The sequence below is a fragment of the Labrus mixtus genome, chromosome 17 (genome assembly GCF_963584025.1).
Source record: "Labrus mixtus chromosome 17, fLabMix1.1, whole genome shotgun sequence".
NCBI lineage: Eukaryota > Metazoa > Chordata > Actinopteri > Labriformes > Labridae > Labrus > Labrus mixtus.
Window position 1 is genome coordinate 10,497,902 of NC_083628.1, and position 20,230 is coordinate 10,518,131.

General features: G+C 41.9%; 1 protein-coding gene across 1 annotated transcript in view; it reads left to right on the plus strand.

Annotated features, from left to right (window-relative positions):
- The first annotated feature begins 4,221 nt into the window (after window positions 1–4,221).
- Window positions 4,222–20,230, plus strand: part of zswim6 (zinc finger, SWIM-type containing 6) — a 39,791-nt gene continuing 23,782 nt past the window's right edge. The window contains exon 1 of the mRNA XM_061061239.1: window positions 4,222–4,777. Within this exon, the coding sequence (XP_060917222.1) occupies window positions 4,360–4,777 (418 nt within the window). The 5' untranslated portion in view covers window positions 4,222–4,359. The remainder of the gene's footprint in view (window positions 4,778–20,230) is intronic.

Below are 20,230 nucleotides of genomic sequence, written 5' to 3' on the forward strand. Positions count from 1 at the left end.
ATGTAATATAGTGAAAGAAAGGCCTATACGAAATGAATATAAACGGAGTTATTGGAACGTGTCTGTGGCTTTTTCATTGCAGTGTGTTGTGTCTGTCTTCCTCTCTCAGACCTCCTGCTGTTTCCAGCACGCTGAGCGAATAGGCTCAGTCATTACTGCGCTTCAACTGCATCGTCTGCGGGGGAAAATGAGACAACAGTAAAGATTTTCAACCAGGGGGCCTAAATCATTTACGCAGCATGGAGCAATGTGCTGAAATGAGGCCGCTGATCACTCTGTCCTGCAGCAGCAGCAGGTGGTACTGTAGCTGAGAGAAGACAACATGGAGGAGAAACGACAGATAAAGTCATTACAGTGACAAAATCTGAGTTTATGCATCAATAGAGATGTTTGAAATCAGGACTTAAGTATTCCCTCAACGCTGATCAAAGGGGGACAAACATCCTATGCCGAGGCTGCTGCTGGTAATGACAGTATCTAAGTGTTTGTGATCCAAATTCAAGTGTGAATTGGATGTTGCCGAAAAAAAAAGCTTTGTGTTTCAGCCTTGGCTTTTGTTACAAGCCAGTGCTCCAATAGTGAATGCCTTTAGAAATATTTTTTCAGCTTACCTGACCATTTAGTTGGGGAACAAAAGCCAAAATAAAGACTCAAATCAAACCAGTTAAGTGTCTGATTTGAGAAAGACTGATGTTAGACGTAAAATGATTCCTGGCCTTTTTTCAGGCTGGGGTTCAAGTTTTAGTTCCTACTCATTCGTCAACCGAACAGTCCTGCATTTGTTAAACCATATCCCGGCACATTAACTTTCCAGGATAGAATTCAGTTTAACGGTGTCTACGTCACTTTTTCAATTTAGTGTACCCTCAGGCTGTAACACACCAGTGAGACCAGATTAGCTCCATTAATCAATCGGGCTCGAATTAACACTGAATCAGACAACTTTGGGTAATCTAAAAGGAACTCACAGAGGATCATCACAAGGCTTTCTAGCTACTTTTTTTATAATTTAGTCTCATTTCTCTCACCAACCGTGTTTCCTGAAGCAAAATAAAAAGTTTTGACAAATTGTAAAAACTCCAATACATTATCCACAGAAACCAAAACGCCCCAACCAAACCATAGAGAAAACATCTGTCTGGTAAAAAAAAAAGCTAGTAAATGTGTCATTGGCTTTAGAAAATCAAACCAGAGCCAAAATCCCCCCAGCAGTATCACAGTATTTAATACTCATAACTTCAGCTCTTTACTCCAAACAAGTGGCAGCCTCCAGTGACAAAAATGTAGCAAACATGGAATTATGAAAAACTGCAGTTCCTTCAGTGGCCACTTGAGGCTTTATCGCAAAGGACAATCTCTATACAGCCCCATGCCGAAATGCTCAATTTCTCAGCAGAAATCAACTTTTTACAGAGGGTGGTGAGTGGTATCAAGGATTAAAAACTGTTCGTCCAGAGTCCTTCTCTCTGCCACCGTCACCACAGAGTCCAGCTCTGGGACCGCCACAGAGCCAGCCTTCCTCACCATGTCTGTCCATTGTGCTGCATCCTTGTTCCTGTTGCTTCCTTCACCAGTATACCACCCCTGCCTTCCTATAGGAAGTACAGACATCTCTGTCCTTTAGTGTCCATGTTTGGTGAGCAGTCCAGCCTGTCGTCCAACTGCAGCCCTAGATATCCATAGCTCTCCTGACCACCTCCACATTGTGGCATGTGGCAGAGCTTGGAGTTATACAGAGTGAACAAGACAGGGGAGAGCATAGTCCCCTGTGGTGCTCAGGTGTTGCTAGCCACAGTGTCAGACGGGCAGTCCTTCAACCTGACGTATGTTTGGTTTCTCTGTAAAGTCTGTAATCCATCCAACCCTCATCTCTGTCAGCTCATCTCTGAGTACGAGAGGGTGGATGGTGTTAAAGGTGCTTGAGGAATCAACGTCCATGATTCTCACCACACCTCCCCCTTTTGTCCATTTGAGAGTAAGCCCCGTGTAGCAGATAGAGGATGGCATCTTCTACGACCACCTTTGCCTAGTACTCAAACTGCAGTGGATCCTGCACATGGTGGACCTGGGGTCTGAGGAGATGGAGCAGCCGCCAGTGAAAGGACTTCATTACGTGGGACGTCTACAACTGTGGGGAGGAACATTTTTAAATAAATCACCTAGTTATAGTGAGTGTGTCCAATCGGACTCAAAGCTGATCGTTTGCTCTTACTGACATTGTTCCCTTTTTTCTAGATCCTTGCTTGTGTTGTACTTACTCTCTGATGTACGTCGCTTTGGATAAAAGCGTCTGCTAAGTGAATTGTAGAATTGTGTAGAGTTATAGGATATCCAGAATAAAATTATGAGTGCGGCCGCTTTCACAGACGGGTGACCTAGCTGTATGCTAGAGTTCTCCTTGGATAAGTCAGTCACTGCACTTGGATGTGTTTCTGGCTCGTGCCTTTTTGATAGTTGTTCATACATTTCAAATATGGAACAAAAACTATGTCTGGCCCTGTAATGTTTAAATGTCAACCCTAACTTCCAATTATCTGTTTGCATTTGTCACCTTGCTGATTAACTTTTTTTTTTTTCCATTTAGCCCACTAATTAATTCAATTTGGATATGGACTGCATTTGTTATAGTCTCTGGCTGCACTTCTGCTCTACTCTTGGTTCCATACATGTTCACTTCTGGCAAAATAACATACAAGATGACAATGGCCAAATTGACTGCGATATACGAACCAAGAGGTTGCAAATGCTACTATTTCAGGAATTGAAAAAACAAGTACTTATGCCCTAATGGAAGGGTAAGACACCCCTTATCCCAATAATACACCTGTGCCCTACTGATGATGAGTTATATAACCTACACTATGTCCCTAGTTACCCCTGCAACCAAAACAGCCTTGCCACCTGCTTCAGACCCAGGTTTCGTTTAAGCACCACCTTTTCAGTGTACTTTATTTAAGTAGCCTGATAGCTCTCAAAAGGGCTACTTTTAATAGGCCTTTGTGTATCATTACAATAAGATTACCACTTTTTTTGTCAACACTGTCTTTTATCAACAGAGGTATTTCTTTAATGTGCTTTATTCCCACATCAAGCTGTGTTTCCTTTAAACAAACCCACATTCCAGCGGGCCTTAAACGTCACAGGGGGCGGTGCTGCGTTCACTACCCCTCCCCCACTGAACCACGAGGCTCCGGTGTTGACAGGCCTCATTACTGAGTTCGGCTTTTCTGCTTCCACGCCTAACAAAGCAGAACGCCTGGTCTCTTAATATGTAGCACATGGAGACGGGCATACACTAGCAGCGAAGAAGGTCGCGACAAATCTTCGGTTTTTATCAAATGTGTCTTCTTTTTTAGCAACAAAACGAGGCTCACACAGGATTAAAGAGCTGCCATGCGGGAATTCCGCCCTCCAGTCTTGTTTTAGCACTGAGCCAGTGGTGGGCAATCGAAGAACGAGTTGGCTCATTGAGCCGGCTCCTGAAAATGACCGAGGGGATCTGACTTTGCTGCAACAGTTTAATTCTTTATTTCTCCTTTTTAAGAAGTGAAAAGTCATAATTAAGGGGTGGCGCCATTGTTAGATGCGTACCATTTAGAGCTTATTGTTCCTCTGTGTTATAGCATATTCGTTGTTTTTTTTTTTTTTAAAGCATTTTGAATTTATAATATAATTTGTCATATTAATGTTACACCACAGATATTAAATATGCTGTGTGTCTATTGAGAAGTATCTATCTCATTATTAACATTAGGAATTGTTAAAATCTGGTAGGCTTGATCTCACTTTTAAATCATTATTACTATATATTTTTATGAAGTGATATGAATCATGCATTTCATGCAACCGAAATATTGAATCTGGCTAAGCAATAAATATAATTTTTAAGTTTGATAGCCTGAGGTTTTTATGCCAACATATGGTTAAGTCATGCTATTCTGAAGGTTATGAGTCGTTGTAATCAAATTAAATATTTAAAGTGTTTTTTTATTATACACTTGTAATAATAGCCTACGTAACCACATTGCTTTATTTTGTAAAATCAAATAAAAAATAATTGGTACAAAATTAACAGCCAATTTAAAACAGAAAGAGCTGGCTCATACTGCTGAACCGGGCCAAAAGATGTGACTCACTGAAAAGAGCCCGAATTCCCGTCACTCCGGGTCAGGCCCCGCCTCTCTCAATTTGTCAACAAAGGGGTATGACAAGCCCGGAGAAGCTCCGCCCCCGTGTTTCCATAAAAGGATGATTTGGACATACACGGCCAAGAATCAAACCGTGGGTAACCTTTTTCCCTTCCCTATCCCGTTCATATGGTACGTTGACTTCCTCCGTCGCCGTTAAAGTGGAGCTATCATGGCGGAGCGCGTACAGCAGCCCCCGGCCAAGCGGCTCTGCTGTAGACAGGGATACAATTCAACATGTAAGCAAGGACAGCGGGCCGCGGGGGCACCGTGCGGAGCCTCGGCTTCCACCGAATCGAGTAAAACCCAGAACCCGGAGTCTTTGCTGGACATCGCGGCGAGAAAAGTGGCGGAGAAGTGGCCTTTTCAACGGGTAGAGGAGCGTTTCGAGCGAATCCCGGAGCCCGTCCAGAGGCGGATCGTTTATTGGTCTTTTCCGAGGAGCGAGCGTGAGATATGTATGTACTCGTCGTTCAACACCGGGGAGGAGATCGGAAGTAGCGGGGAGAGCAGCGACGAGACGCGGCTACCGTTCCGACGGGGCATCGCTCTGCTGGAGAGTGGCTGCGTGGACAACGTACTGCAAGTCGGTGAGTGATGAGACAAACCGGGTTAAAATGAACCCAAATACATCGCACCCCCTCACATTTAACATCCAGAAACACAAAGAAACCCAACACTACGCCTGCTATGTAAGTTACTCTGGAGATGTGGGTATTTAAAGTGATAGGGCTTGACAACAAAGGGGGGGATGCGGTCAGGCGGCAGAGGAGAGGCTACAATGGGGCTTTAAATCTGCTGTGTGCATGAATGGGAATGTGTGACTGGGGGCATTTAAATCCTGTTTTTTTGCTCGAGGCTAGTTTGAATGTGAAACACAGCGCATAAAGACAAAAAAAAAAAAAAATCCATTAATTGTGTTGGAAAAATCAAGCCGTGGCAATAACAAAAGAGGGATTCACTTATTACCCACATCTCCTTGAAACCCTTAGAAATAAGAACATCAACCGATCGCTGCTGGCTTTAGGAAAGTGGACACATATTCACGAGACATTAGAGCCGGTTTTGGATCTCGTCAAGTCACCAGAAAGCACCTAAACTACCCCATCCGTGTTTTATTAAAGCAAAAACACTGAATCAAGGGAGCTGACGTGTCTTTGAATTCATTTGGAGACATACACACTATCTGTATCTTTTTTTAATCCTGTCATTTAAAGCTGAATCTCACGTGCCTGTCCCTTTTTTTTTAAAACACTATTTTTAAATGCTTACATAAAAGTATTGACTAATAAGGGAAGTGCTCAAACAGTGTTGGGTTGGGTCTCAACTGACATGCATTGCATTTGAATAAGTTGTTCTGTGCGGCACACTTGATAATAGGCACGTTGAGTCTTTTGATTAGATTCATTCCTGGAACACATTGTGCTGATGGAAACTATTTGGAAAGCACTTCAAGTCATACTTAGTCGTTGTTGCTAACTTCCTATGTAAAGCATTATTGCGTTTCTGGTCCCTACTATGATGTTTTGTGCAGTAGATAGATTTTCTTTCTAAGTGAAACAGGAACAAATACACACGCTCACTGAGCTGACAGCTAGTGCGTGACAACTTTCCTCCCCCTCAAATACCATCTGATTTTGTGCCATTTAACTTGTAATTCTCTTAACCATTTTGAACGTGCTTTGCCCAAAGTCTTCTAGATTTTAATACCCGGCCAGCACACATATGAAATGTCTGGCATTCCTATTGTGAGTTTGGCACTTTGTTCCCATTTTCATGTTCATTTGTGTCTTTCAAGCTTCCCGTCGCCTCTGAAAGGGGAACACAAACAAAAGCATCTTTTCACTCCCTTGTTAAGTAGAGGAGATTCAGAAGGAGGAAGCGTATTCTTTTTAAATGGGCCCACGATTCACACCAATCCACAGCCAATCGGTTCAGGTTCGAGGTCTCTTTTTGTGTGTGTGTGTGTGTGTGTCTGCAATCACAGAAGCATTCGAGATAGCTCACTTTTGGGACCCTTTGATTGTGTCTGTCACCTGTGAGTCCACCTTCTCACAGCCCTGTAATCCCATTACTCTGCATGCTTAATTTGAATAGTAATACAATCTGAACACTTGAGTTTCAGCACGACCTACCCCCCACTTTTAAAAGGATGCAGTGGGCTTTGTGAGGGGGGGCCACAGGGAATACACACTCCCAACACACACACACACACACACACACCAGCCTCTGTCCTGCTAAAAAAAAAAAGAAGAAGAAGAGCCCTATATATTCCCAGATATTGAGAAATGTTTTCTGCAGGGGGAGAAAAAAGAATCTAGGTTGTTATGGTAGAGAGCGGAGAGGGGCTCGATCTACATGCTTACAAAGAGGTATAACAGTAACACAAACACACACAGAGGGAGGCTTTCTTTCTTGGCTGATTGCACCCCAGTCTGGAATTTGCTGGAAAAACAGAGTCTAGTGATAAATAAAAGATGTAATCTCCTCATGTGTGGGCTGTACCAGAAGAGGGAGGGTTTTTATTTTTTTCTCGCAGCACACCTTCAGGAAATGAATTGGCACACATTTTCTGCATAGACACCCCCCCCCCCCCCCCCCCCCCCCTCACTCCACAATAAACCCTCACTGTTAATCAGTGCCGAGATAAAGGAAGCCATTTTTTTCTTATTGCGAACCATAGTAAATACTGCTGCAGCTTCTATAGTTTATAGACCGGTGGGGGTCTTTATTCCCTCTGTGGTAGCGAGCATCATATTTGGAAGGATGAAGTTGAGCCGCAAGGTGGAATGCTAAAGAAAGTGTGCTCCAAGCTGTAGGCAGTTTAATATCAAACAATAAAGACGTGACCAGAGGTGAGAAGACGGGCAGACGAGACAAGTTTTTTTCAGAAAATCAATCAGCCGCTCAAACTGTTTCTGAAGCAAAAACACCAATCATTAGATTGTTCCAGTTTTTTTTTTCCCATCTTGCATCGCAGCAAACGGAGCATTTCTGGGGTTTTGACTTTTAATGGGTAATCGGCAATTTCTTTGAGATGGAGATTTTTCATGAACTGCGAACTGACAATCCTCACAAGAATCTTTAAATAAGAAAATCCTGACAAAACTCATAAAAGATGCAAAACGTAAGCTCCAACCTAGTGAGTATACGCCTTACTAACTGGTTATTTATTGTTGCTATCTGTGCAATGAGTCATTTAAATTTCCTTAAACCTTTCAGTAAGTTCCTCATTAGAAGGAAAGTCAAATTCACTGATCGTGCACATTACATTTAAAGACTTTTCCTGCTTAATGCTTAAAATCAGATGAAATCTGCTGCTTTTTTATTTCTGTGCAATCAATATTAAAATCACATGAAGTTTAAAAAAAACCAAAAAAAAAAACCTTAAGGGACTAAAACATCCAGTACATCGTGTTAAGCTTAAAGTGTGATGTTGAAATTTAAATGGGTTAATTTGTAAGTTCAAAGATTCTAAGATTACAGCAGCAAAGAGCATGGATAGCCAAATTTAGCACAATTAAAAAAAAAAAAATATTTTAAAAAGTTGAGGAGCCAAAAACAGAGCTGCAGTTGTAACAAATGTATTGTGAACATTCGGTCATAGGAAAAACACAAAGTTGAACAAGCACACAGTGGACACAAATTACGAATGAACTAATGAACTTAACAATCATGCAAACATAATGTGTGCACCATCACATTTACCTCAGTAAGGACAAACATGGCTTCTATATGTGCTGTCATATGCTTGTTACCTAAAGGCCACAGTAAAGCCTTGGACCCTTCAAAGGAGGTCAAGTTCAGACATAAACAAACCTCATACAACCTTCTCTTTGTGTTTTATCTCTTACACATATGCTTCCATTTTCCGTGAAGGTCAAAGGTCGTATGGAAGTCAATTCTGCTAATACGCTGGAATTGGAGGATGTCAATCCCTCCTCGCTCTTTCCTCTTCGTACTCACTCTGCTGAGACAGGGATGAAAGACCCTAGAATGAAGCTCAACATATCATTTCAGTCTATTAAATTAAACTAACAAGTCCCCATATTTGTTGTGTTTTTAGACTAATTTCTTATAAATCGATAACCTCTAAAGCCTCAGGGTGATAACTTGCTTGCATGGCGTCGGAGAGTAGTCAGATGAAACCTGTTTGAGGTTAAAGGAAAGGTGTATACAAGTGTTTTGAAAACACCAGGAAGTCAGTTTTTGTTGTGTGACCCACTCACTGATTTGACCCACTTATCAACACAGTCAGCAGTTTTCTGTGACCCACAGCTCATAAAGGCTACAAAGCCATAAATCTTTAAGGGTTAAATATTCTCAACTTGCATTAATAATCACTCTGTTTTTCGCGGTCATTAGCCCCTTTTTATAAATAGACAATTCAGGTTGGGATAATTCTCCCGCTACCCTTCGTCTGCAATTTAAAATGCACCGAGGGTGGGTGAGGGGAAGTGGTTCAATCTGTAAGTGGACATGATAAAAGTAACAGGACCTGGACAAAAGGGTGTGTGTGTGTGTGTGTGAACGGAGGAGCCTGCAGGTCAGAACACTGCTGTGTTTGTGTGTGTGTGTTTCTGAGTGTGTATGTGAAGCTCATGCTGTTTGTTAATATTTTGTGAACTTGTGCTTCCACAACCTTGTGACACAATGTATAATCACGCACTGGGACATCTGTTGACATCATAAACCTGCTTAGGAATCATTAACGGCAACCGTAAATGACTGCAGAATGTGACTTCAGAATGATCATACTTTTATACATTTTTCCGCATGACACATGGCTTTATATTATATATTGTTGTTGTTTTTTTCAAGTTGATCTTGTTGACCTTTTCTCCCTGTGAGGAGTTTTTAACTGGTTATGAAACAAAAATAACCATCAGTGAAAATATGAATTATTTCAATGTTGTTATTGTATGTGCCCGTCACCCTGCTGTGGGTTCGGCGTCAGGTGGAGCAAATAACAGCATGCAGCTGACGCAGGGATTCAACATTTTCCCAATTCAGAGGGGTTCAGAAACACAGCAAAGAAAGAGTTGGGGCAACATGCACTAAACGGTCAAAGGTAGGTAGTTAAAACCAGCGCCCAATGCCTTGAGGACTTTGCCTCTGTACACATGGGGCGCCTGCTCTACTGACCTAGGTTAATCCACGCCCCTATCCAGTCTACTCGCAATGGTCAACGTTTGACAAATTCGTACCAAAAGGAGGCCAACATAACATTTCTTAACTCACATTTAAACTGTCAAGATTTAGATGGAGCTGCAGCCCATGCTGGCATTAAATTAACAGTTTTTTTTTTTTTTTTGCGTGTGTGGGCCATAAACGCCCCATAAATTGTATAAACAATAATAATAAATCTTTTGGGTGTATCTGTTTGTTATAGCTGCCACCATAATTCAATCTGATGACTCGTGGATTGAATTCAAACACATTTGCCAAATATTTGGAGAATCTATGAATCATTCTAGTGATTTTTTTTTCTTTCTTTCCCAAGCAGAAATGATTTGAACCAGTGCTTCCAAAATCGGTTAAATTTTTAAAATTTTGTGTTATTTTTTCAAGGAAAGGAAAGAGAATAAAGCGAAACCCTCAATCCTTGAACCAATCCAAGCTACGGCCTGACATTTTGATCACATAGTCTGCATCCACATTTCTCTCATTTTGTTCACCGGAGTGCAGAATTCAAGACTTGAGCCCTGAAGTCTGTCACAGTCCCGTTTGCTCACGGACACACACAGAGAGAGAGAGAGAGCCGATGTCTGCTGTCACTGAGGCCTGGCAGCACGTCCACGGACTCCTGTGTATCTGCAGTTTTCTTCACATTTCGTCATGGTGACATTTGAGAGGCTCTCTTGGACTGTATTGGGTTTGGTTCTTTCTGTCAGCTGGGCAAACTGTCACCACACAGAGAAATCTCACCAAGCGTCTGTGGTGAACTTCTGTCATCTCTGGAATGAGACAGTATGACTAAAAGTGTACCAGCTCAGCCCTGAAAGAGAACGCTGTGGCTGTGTGACCATTCAGCGAGGAGCAGCATTACTCCCTCTGCTGTCACGCTTACACACTTTTAATCTGCTGTCATGAAAGAAACACTCTGACCTCAAAGTAAAAGACACAAATATGTGTGTCTTGATGTACGGCATTCTAAGTTAAAGCGCAACAATCAAGTCCTTCTGTAGTAAAAAATACCGCAGTGTAGTTGCCTTTGTGCACGTCTGAACATTAGGAGGGGTGAAGGGGTTGCGGTCGTTCACCACGGTTGGCTTGTTTTTACCCTGGTAATTCATTTTTGCGGTTACAGCAACAGCCCTATGCTGAAGTGGTGTACGGGTCCACTATACAACACTATAATGAATATGGGCCTTGGTATCAAAGATGCGTGTAGTCAGAGCCACAGTCTCAGCAAAACATCCTGGGGAACAGAAAACTTAATACAGCGGTTTAATTATGTGCACAGTGAGTGGTAGTGCACCCGGTCACAGGATATAAACATCAACACCCCCTCCCACTCACTCGAGATGGTTGGCTCTCCAACCTCTCACCTAAATTGTCATCAGCCAAAATGCTAAATTTACGAATTCAGAGCAGTATAATCCATGAAACAATGGGCGACGTCACCTCGGTAGCTGCTTGCTCCAGGTGACACGGGATGCTTGGAGAGCTGTTAGAGTCAAACCGAGTAAAATTCTGGGTCAGGCAGCCAAAAAAAAAAAAAAAAAGAGCTTAACTCACAAAAAAGCTACAAGCTAAGCTGATAATTCCCCGTGGGTTTAATGAACTCTTTCAAATAGTCATTTCTGATTTATAAAATGTAAAATATGGATTAAAGCAGCTTTAATTTAATCGCTGATTCTGTGATACTGTACATACACACTTTACTGCTAAAGTCAGCGTTCTTTATTGAAATCAAACTCAAGCTTAGAACATCAAAGCCCACTTTGTCTTATCTCACACACACACACACACACACACAGATACCTACATGTAGCCTCAGGCCTCATGTAAACACTGATTACTGCTGCCTCGCTCTCATCTGCAATTTTATGAAGAATCAATGAATCGGCGTACACCTATTGAATGATGCAAAGCTTTGTAAGTATGAAGAGGGAGCGAGAGCACGCACACACACCTCCCTCGGCCTTGTAGCATGTTGATCTGCATTAATGGTGTATGCATAGCACTTCAATATGCTTCTTCTGCTCTGTAAGATCAATTTTTATTGGAGCTGCGGTGGGCGAAACACTCGGGCTTGATTTCCCAGAGACCAGTCATCAGGAAAAGCTGCCATGTTGAAAAATGGTTTTATGCTACAGTGACCAAACATTGAAAAAATTAAGGACTCATTCAGTCAAGGTGAATGCTTTCAGAGGCAGAGGTTTCTAACCGGATCATGAGCTTTTCTGTTTTTCCTGGTTGAAGTCTTGGAGTTCTGCCCAGGTATTTTCTGGGTCAGTGTCAGACACAAAGAGGAATGTGGTGGGATTTTTTTTTTCTGTTCCTGTTCTACACAGAAGAAGAAAAATAAGTTAATATCACCCATTGATGCACAAATACACTTTTGTATTTTCAGTGGAGATTCTTCTTTTCTCTGTTTGTGGCTCTCAGCTTCAAAGCCTTTTGGTCAACTCTGAAGATAAAAATCTCTAAAACGCTCCAAAATATCTAGTTGTATGTTCTTAAAAGGCTCAGCAATGATTAAAAAAATTCTCTAGCATCTCTTTGGAAAGGAAAAACCTTTGAATTTGTTGACAATTATTTTCAGCAGCGGTTAAATCCGCATACCGTGTTGTGCATATTTCAAGCAGTAGGGTGTCGCATGTGGGATTGAGTGAGTTAGTAGGATCATTTTTATTCTTTATTTTGGTTTTTTTCCTTGGTTTTAATTTGCTTGCAATCTCACCACAGCTTCTCCAAGCTGCTTTAGCAGCCCCTCCACATCCTTCATGTCTCCCTGATCTGTATTCCTCCGCCGTATCTCTTCATCATTAACCTTCAACTCGACGGAGAGGAGAGGCGTCCGAGAAGGAGGACAGAGGATGGAGGAGGGGAGTAACTAGTTTACCTCTGTCCGCCCTCGATCAGCTGGATGTATGCTGTTTCGTTCCCATCGTGCTTCTTCTGCAACACTTTATAACATTGCTGTTGCAAAAGAAATATACAAGGCGAAAGAAAAGTATAAGTTTAAGAAAAATATAAGGCAAGGAATGTGCGTCACCATTTCCATCTTCAAACAGTGAATGTCTCACAAAAATACAAAAACCTAGACGTATGGTAAAAATCAAAACGTTTTTTGTTTTTTTTAAATGCGTAATTGGAGGGTCATTAAATCAATTTTGAACTTCATAGACGGCAAAAAAATCAATACTGTTGCTGTTGTGGTGTTTTTTAAGACAGCTTTTATTAAGAATTGAGCAAACAATGATGGTCAATATTTATTGTTTTTATTGATACCCCCCCCCCCCCCCCCCCAAATGAAGGTGTTTATTTAGTCAAAAATGATCAACTGAAAACCTCTTGACTTTGGCTGTCAGATAAAAACAAGCAATACAAGGGTTTTCTTGAGCTTAGTGACAAGTTTATCTGACAAAATTCTTTCTCGATTTATGAAAAAAGGTGAAGAAAAGAAGGGAATGCCCCAGATGTTGATAGAGTTCAGTAGTTTGATCAATGATCTTCTCTAGACTGACCGATTGTTTTGGCTCCTAGATGCACTTTTCTTACTCAAACTGCAGAGTGGTCTCTCTTCTCTGGCGGCACTCTTTCACGTTTTTTTTTTTTTTAATCCACCTTCACCCTATCTGCTATCTCCGCAAGTCAAAGCTTGCCGCTGTCCTTGCCTCCTGGGAGCCCTGGGCCTCATGGGTAGGGTGGTGGTGGGGGTGGGGTCTCCGGAGAGGAGTGCCCTTCGGACCTCCACAGCTCTGCAAACAGAGCTCTTCAGTTAATAACAGGTGAATTGCTCCAAGCGTTTCAAGCATATGAGCTAGGTGAGCGAGTTTCTGAGGTCATTCCCACCGAACCGCCGACTCTTGATCTTTTCCCTTTTGTTTTGATTCTCATGAATAAAAGGCCTTTAAATAAAATGAAATAACACTGTTTACTAAGGTGTGTGTGAGTGGTGCAAACTGAATGAGTATTCTTACCCTTTAGCTTTAAAGAGCTCCACTTTTTTTATCAGCCAATTACTAACTCTGTCTGTCTTCTATTTCCTAATGAAAAGGTCATGTACATTTGGTTGTTGGAGCTTTTCTTCTTTATAAGCTTTGGGAGCAAACCAAACCAGTTGTCAAATAAATACCGAGCTGGTGAGCTTCTGGCTCCCCTTTAACTGAACCCATGAATTACAGACATGAAATGCTAACTGGCCAGACACGTGTGTGTGTATGAGAGGTGTAACTTACTCAGCAGTTCGTTGTAATCAGTGCAAACAAAGGCAAACTAGCTTCCTCTTTTCAAGTCACGATAGATGCTCCTGTAGCCTGCTACCTCTTAAAACAAATAGAAACACACTTGTAGAGCAGTTAATGACGTCATGGGGCGACTATTGGTTGAGTCAGTTGTCTCACAACTGGAAGGTCGGGCGTTCGATCCCCAGCTCCTGCAGCCACGCGTCCGATGTGTCTTTGGGCGAGACACTTATCTCTGAGTTGCTTCCCGCTGCTTCCTCAGTGGTGTACGAATGAGATTAGTTACTTCTGATGGTCACTTTTACACAGCAGCCTCTGCCATCAGTCTGTGAATGGATAGGTGTGACCTGCGGTGTAAAAGCGCTTCAGTCTTATTCGAGTAGTCAGAAGACTAGAAAGGGGCTATACAAGCCCAAGTCCATTTACCATTAGACCCTCGAGGGAGAAATATGCCATAACTAGCTAACCATCCTACCTCCTGTAGTGCTGGACAGACGCAAACAAAGCTTAGCTATTTATTAACTCATTGGTTTATGAAATAATATACTCAGAAAGTAGCTGTCAGTAAACACATTAGCAAAGTCTTTCCTAATAACGGCTAGTTAGCTTAGCTCTCTATTGTCATGTACAAACCTAACCACCTTTGACATCTTTATTACTGGCCACATGACAAGCAGACTGCAAACAGATTTTCTCTCTCCTTTCTGTAATGATTTAAGCGATGCAATTTTCTGTAACAATATTACCCGAAGATATATATCAGCTAGCTAACAATTAGCTAGGTTGGCTGGCTAGCATCATCGTCTGAATGGAGACTGGGTAACTTTTGATTGTTAGCTACAGGTTAGTGGTTGAAATAAACATTCAACAACACCGTGGGTGATCTGAAATGTCAAACTGCCGGATGATGAAGCTACGTGGTATGTCGCCTAGCTTGTGAGCGTCACAATTGATTACCTGAAAGATTAAAGGTGTTATACGGCCAGATGTCTTGCAGTGCAAACAGCATCATTCATTTCTTTTTAGTGTAAATTTGAACAAAGACATTTCAGCCTCCCTGCTGCATGTGAACCTGCTCTGCCAGATAACACTCTTGCCATCTGCTCTCAGTAACTATACGCCTGAGCTTGTCTGAGGGAGAGAAACCGGCGTAGAGTTTGTTTAGCCAAATGACCAAGTGCACAGCCCGTGTGTTAAACAACGTAAACCCCCCCTGCCTGCCCCCTAGTAGTGTTGTCATGGGACCTGTAACCATTCACTTCCTGCCCTCGTGCCTCAGCTCCACACAAGAGGATCTCCTATGGTTTCGGTCTATAATTCAGTCTCTTTGCATGCTCCGCCTTTGTGTCGCTGTCTGTATCTGAAATAACAACCAAATGAGCTCGTTTTCCTGGTCCAACCGTAGCTGCGGGCCTTTTCACCGACCTTCACTGACTCACAGGTGCGTCGCTGTGTTTTTGGGCGACTGCCTTGAAGCTCCAACAGGTACAACGTGATGAAGTTTAGACAAGCAGAACCTGGTTTTAAGACACATCCTGAAACTATTTGATAATGGTTTCGTTGTCGGAAAACCCTTGGAGGCAAACTGTTGAAATTGTCGTATTGCCTCACATGACAACGTACCCAATGTACGCTTTGACCTTTTTTTTATTCCATTAGTGACAGAGGACAAAGAAAATAAACTGTTCATGAACATTTCCCTCAACTTTAAGTTGAACATATCTTCGAGTCAAAGCCAAAAAAAAAAGGGTTGAAAAAGGAAAATGTTATTTTCTTTATGGGTATAATACTCCTGAGCAACAGGCCACTACATGAACGTTTTCCTACAGACTGAGCAGTGTACTCCATGATAGTCAACACCGACATTAACCTTAAAAATTCAGTTGAGAATTATAATATCTAATTGTATATGACTCAGCTCTTAACTGCTTCGAAAGAAACCTGCTCCACAAATCTCACACTCACACACCTTTTAGAGACAACACAAGCTCCCACAAGCCCTGCAGACCCATCCGGTATGTTTCTACACAGACAGGGTTATGTTCAGCATGCGGCTACAGGTTGACTCATTGTTTTCATCTGTTACATATGAGTAATGTCAGAGTGATGTCGACGAGAAACTGTACCCACTGAGCTTTAATGCACTTTATACAGGGCGAGGCAGAGAGAGAGAGAGAGAGAGAGAGGGAGAGAGAGAGAGGTGATCAGATGAATGTGTGTGAGTGAAGCTGATGAGAGAATATGATTTCAAGTCCTGCATGCAAACTCAAAGTCAAATGACACTGGTTCAGTGCATCAATGTTTAATGCTTTAGTGTAGAGGAAAGAAAAAAAACATTTGATGCACAAATCCTATTTCAGATTGATAAAAGTCAATCTGAAAAGTCTCGGGGATAAGACTTGTTTGAATCTGTGTTCCTAGTGATAAAAGATACAACAGAAAACTCAAAGTGGTCTTTTTTTCGAATTCGCCGTTTTTTTTTTCCTTCCATTTTCAAAATCCAAAAATTGTTGTTAATATCACGTGTTAAAGCTAGTGAAAGTAATAGCTATGTAGTTTAGATGTGAGATGGAAATTGGTGACCTCTGTCAAAGGAATGCAACTTTTATGTTTCCGTTAATCTGCTGCCTCTGAGTTAACTTCAGAAACAATGTTCTGAAACCAAAGTTGTCATAAAAAAAGATTTTTTTGTTTGTTTGACATTTATTAAAATACTCAAAATATTCAATGCAAGAGAAAAAAAAAAAGCAACATCTTGTGCCATCACTGTAATGATGTTTGTTGTAAATCAGCAGTCGACTGATAGTAGAACATCTTTTATATTAAAGTAACTTGCCCTCAATGGCTGCAGTTCAGATAAATGTAGTGGAGTATATAGTTCAAGACTTTCCCCTAAAATGTATCTGATGAGAACTGTAAAGCATAAATACAAAATATCACTCTGAATTCAAAGTTCAATTCAGTACTTTCGTAAAATACTCTACCCCATTGATCATTTTTAGTCTCCATCCAAATGAAAAAAGGAGGAATAGTGTTCTCCAATAATGATCATTTTTACACCAAGTCATAGCAAAGGTTGGGACCCAATGAACACAAAGGCAGCTCTGGCTGTTTGGTTGGAGGGAACAAGCCAACTGAAACTAAAATCCCCATGCACAGCGACTGATGTGGAGGAGGAGGGATAAGGATGATTGTGTTTATCAGTCAGTCCAGTCACACCTGCTGTGTTTGAAGCTGAGCCGTTTCCTCTGACAGGCAGGGCTTTATCAACTGTTTAGCCAAAACAGAAACCAGGCTATGGGTTTGTAATTCTGGTTTGATGAACGGCCATGACACAGTGTGACCTGCATCCTGTTTTGACAGCGGGGGGCTCCTCCTCCTCCTCCTCCTCTTCCTCCACCTCCTCCTCTTATTTCTCTCGCTGTTCTTACATCACTGACAGTTAAACGGCTGTCATAGACAAAGACAAACCCAGATAATGTCGTCAGGCTAGTTGTTCAACACACCGATACACACATTTAAATCACGTGCACTTAATTAGATTTCCGATGAGTCGACAAAGGCTGGCTGTAAACCCTGAGTCCTGACGCAGATACCTGCTCAACAGCAGCATATTCATAGTCAACTGGATGCTGTGAGGAGATGCATCAAATGAACCGTATTGAATGTTGAATGATAGTTGAATCATTATTTCAGCCTGATTACAACATTGTAACATCACTGTTTACTGAAACCACATTTGAAGAACAAATTCAGGTTATAATTTATCACTAAGATGCTGAGCGTCTGCATGAAGTAAGTTTGCATTTTTGTGGTTCACATATTTTCATGTATTCATGTTGATATGTAAAAGTAGCGATATGAAAATTCACCTGCTGGAAGTGGTTCGCCCTGTCAGATATAATTGGGTTTTCATTTCACATCTGCGGTAAAGTCATTATTTCTGCTCAGACGCTTAATGCAGCTCTGCTTCAGCTACGTTTTGCGTGTAACTAACTAGACCACAAATGTACCTTTTCATTTAAAATACACAAGGTTTATGTAGTGGGTTTTTTTTTTTAAATTACAGATATTGTTTGAACTTGATCTACAGGTTCTTCAACATCAGTTTCAACAGACGGACGCTGACTTTTAACCCACACACTCTAGTGGTCAAACTGTTTCTGACCTCAAGGAAACAACGGCTGTCAGTTCAGAGGTCAGAGCTCATACTGGTGCTCGTGAAGGGAAGCTCTTGTTGGTTTGCCTGCAGCAGGTGTGTGTGTGTGTGTGTGTGTGTGTGTGTGTGTTATGGCAGATGCAGAACAGCAGACTGACATGTGTCCTGCGGGGGTTTTCTTATCTGTCGATTTGTGTAAATTTGTACAACTTGTCTAACAGCTCAACAGGAGTGACTGCATCTGAACAGGAATTAGTTCAGCCAGAAATCACTGTGAAACTATGACACCATGTTTTAGAGCAAATGGGATGAAACCTTTTGAATTAATGAAAGTCTAAAGTGCCTCCAGAGGGGTCTTTATTGTTCTAGCTGTTTCCCAAAGCTTCCAGCCTTTGTGCTAAGTGAACAATATCCTGCTTCAAATTTAACATAAAAAAAAGAGTTATCGACATATAGATCCAAATCAGAGGATATTCCCATATTGGCTGGAATGTTAAATAAACGTGTGTTGTCTTTTTATTTATATCTTTTTTGGGATTCCTGGGCTCATTAGCAGCCATGCCGCTCTGTGAGGATCTCTGTTGAGACTCTGCTGTATCTCTGGGGTAGGAACAAATGCATTTGGAGAGGAGAGGCTCTGGCTGGCCTGCTGATGGACCTCAGAGGATAAACAAATGAATTTCTCTGAACACAGACAGCACTCAAACCAATGCGCTAAAATGGGGAGAGACAGAGAGAGAGGGGGAAATCCTCTTCTGTCCCGTTAGACGCTTGATGTGAAAACCTCAGATGACCATCAGAGTAGAGACACATTGACGTTAATATGCTGGTGGGATTGCACCGGTTTTGTCCATCTATACTCCACAATAGTGTGTCATTTCAGGGAGGTCCCAGTTTCCTCCAGACAGGGCTCTCAGCCTGAGTTGGTCTCTTTTTTAGAAATGGTTTAATGGAAGCCATAGAAAGCATCTTCAGCGGACGTTTGCTGGGAAAGATTTTCGCTTGTCTGAGTGATGAGACTGTTAGCACTTCTTTCTAAAGGCGGCCTGGTTTTTTTTTCCGACAGAGCTGATACACTTCAGCAGGTCTTCTTCATTGTGTATTCAATTGAAGTTTTGATATTTTACGAGTGTATAAAGCATCGGTTAAACTCAATGAAGAAGCAGAAAACACGTAAAAATGATGGCGCACATACATCAAGAGTTATTTTAAATAAAAGAGACTAGATGAGTTTGTTTATACAGCGGGGAGCTGAGGGCGATGGCTTACCAGGGCCACAGATTGACCTAGTTAACTATAACCCTCATGAGTGTCCTCCATATAACACGCACACTTTTAAACCCCCCCCCCCTTTCCCCCTTTCCCCTGACACAGGGCTCCTAGCTCGTTAGCACTGACAAGTAGCTTGACAGTTTCCAGGCTTCTTTTAAATGAGCTGCTATGCTAGATAACTCATTTCAAAAAAATGTATTTTATAAAACACAGATGTTAAGCCTGACTTGATTTTGTATGCCTTACTAAATTTTTTTTTTTTTTTTACATACAACAATTTAAAGGCTCGTTAATTTAACACTAAGGCGATGATGCTACGTCAGCAGAAGCTGCATTGTTTCAAACCAACCCCATATTAAAAAAAAAAAAAAAAAACAGAGTGGTTGACAACATGAGGTCAGAAGGAAGTCCTTTCTGAACCAGAGGGGGGGACCAGATGCATCAGAGCAAACAAAAACATCAGCTTGCGGACTCATCTTGTTTCCAGGCTAACGGCACCATAAACTTCTGAGTGTAATGGGAAGCCGATCTGGAACAGACATTAAGGACAGATGGTTATCAGTGCACTTTGAGTATTGATTGGTTGTTTACTTCTCCATTCTGCAGCCCCAGAGGTGTTTCTGCATCTCGACAGGCGAAAGATTAGCTTCCCCATTGTCATCAGAAGTACTCACACACACACACACACACACACACACACAACACAATGCTCACCTAAGCTGAGCAGCTCCCACTTGCGCCTGACGGGTGCACTTTGGGGGCCGAGCTGTCTGAATGGCCAAATGTGGTGTGTGCAGGAGTTTAGGGAGGTCCGGCCTGTCTTTTCTTTTGTATGTTAAGAGTCCTGTTAAATGTAGACTTGTAGCTGAGAATGACCCCCTGCAGCCACAGTTTTAGTTAGCAATGATGCTCACAGCCTCGAGCATGAAGGTCTCCTCAGAATGAACCCTGCAGGGAGCGGAGTTACCTCTCTCACAGGCTAACATTAAGGCTTTGTTTTCAACCCCCACCCCTTCCCCTGTTGTCCCCCTCCTCTCTCTCTCTGAGACGTCCTCCTCTCTGAATCCTATAGAGACGGCTTAAGTCAACTACCTGGGGCTTAATTGGGAGCGAAGTGTTAAACCTCGGTTTCCAGCCAAGGGTATTGAGAGTATCTGAAGGTCTCCAAAGTCGCATGAAACCATTGAAGTATAGTT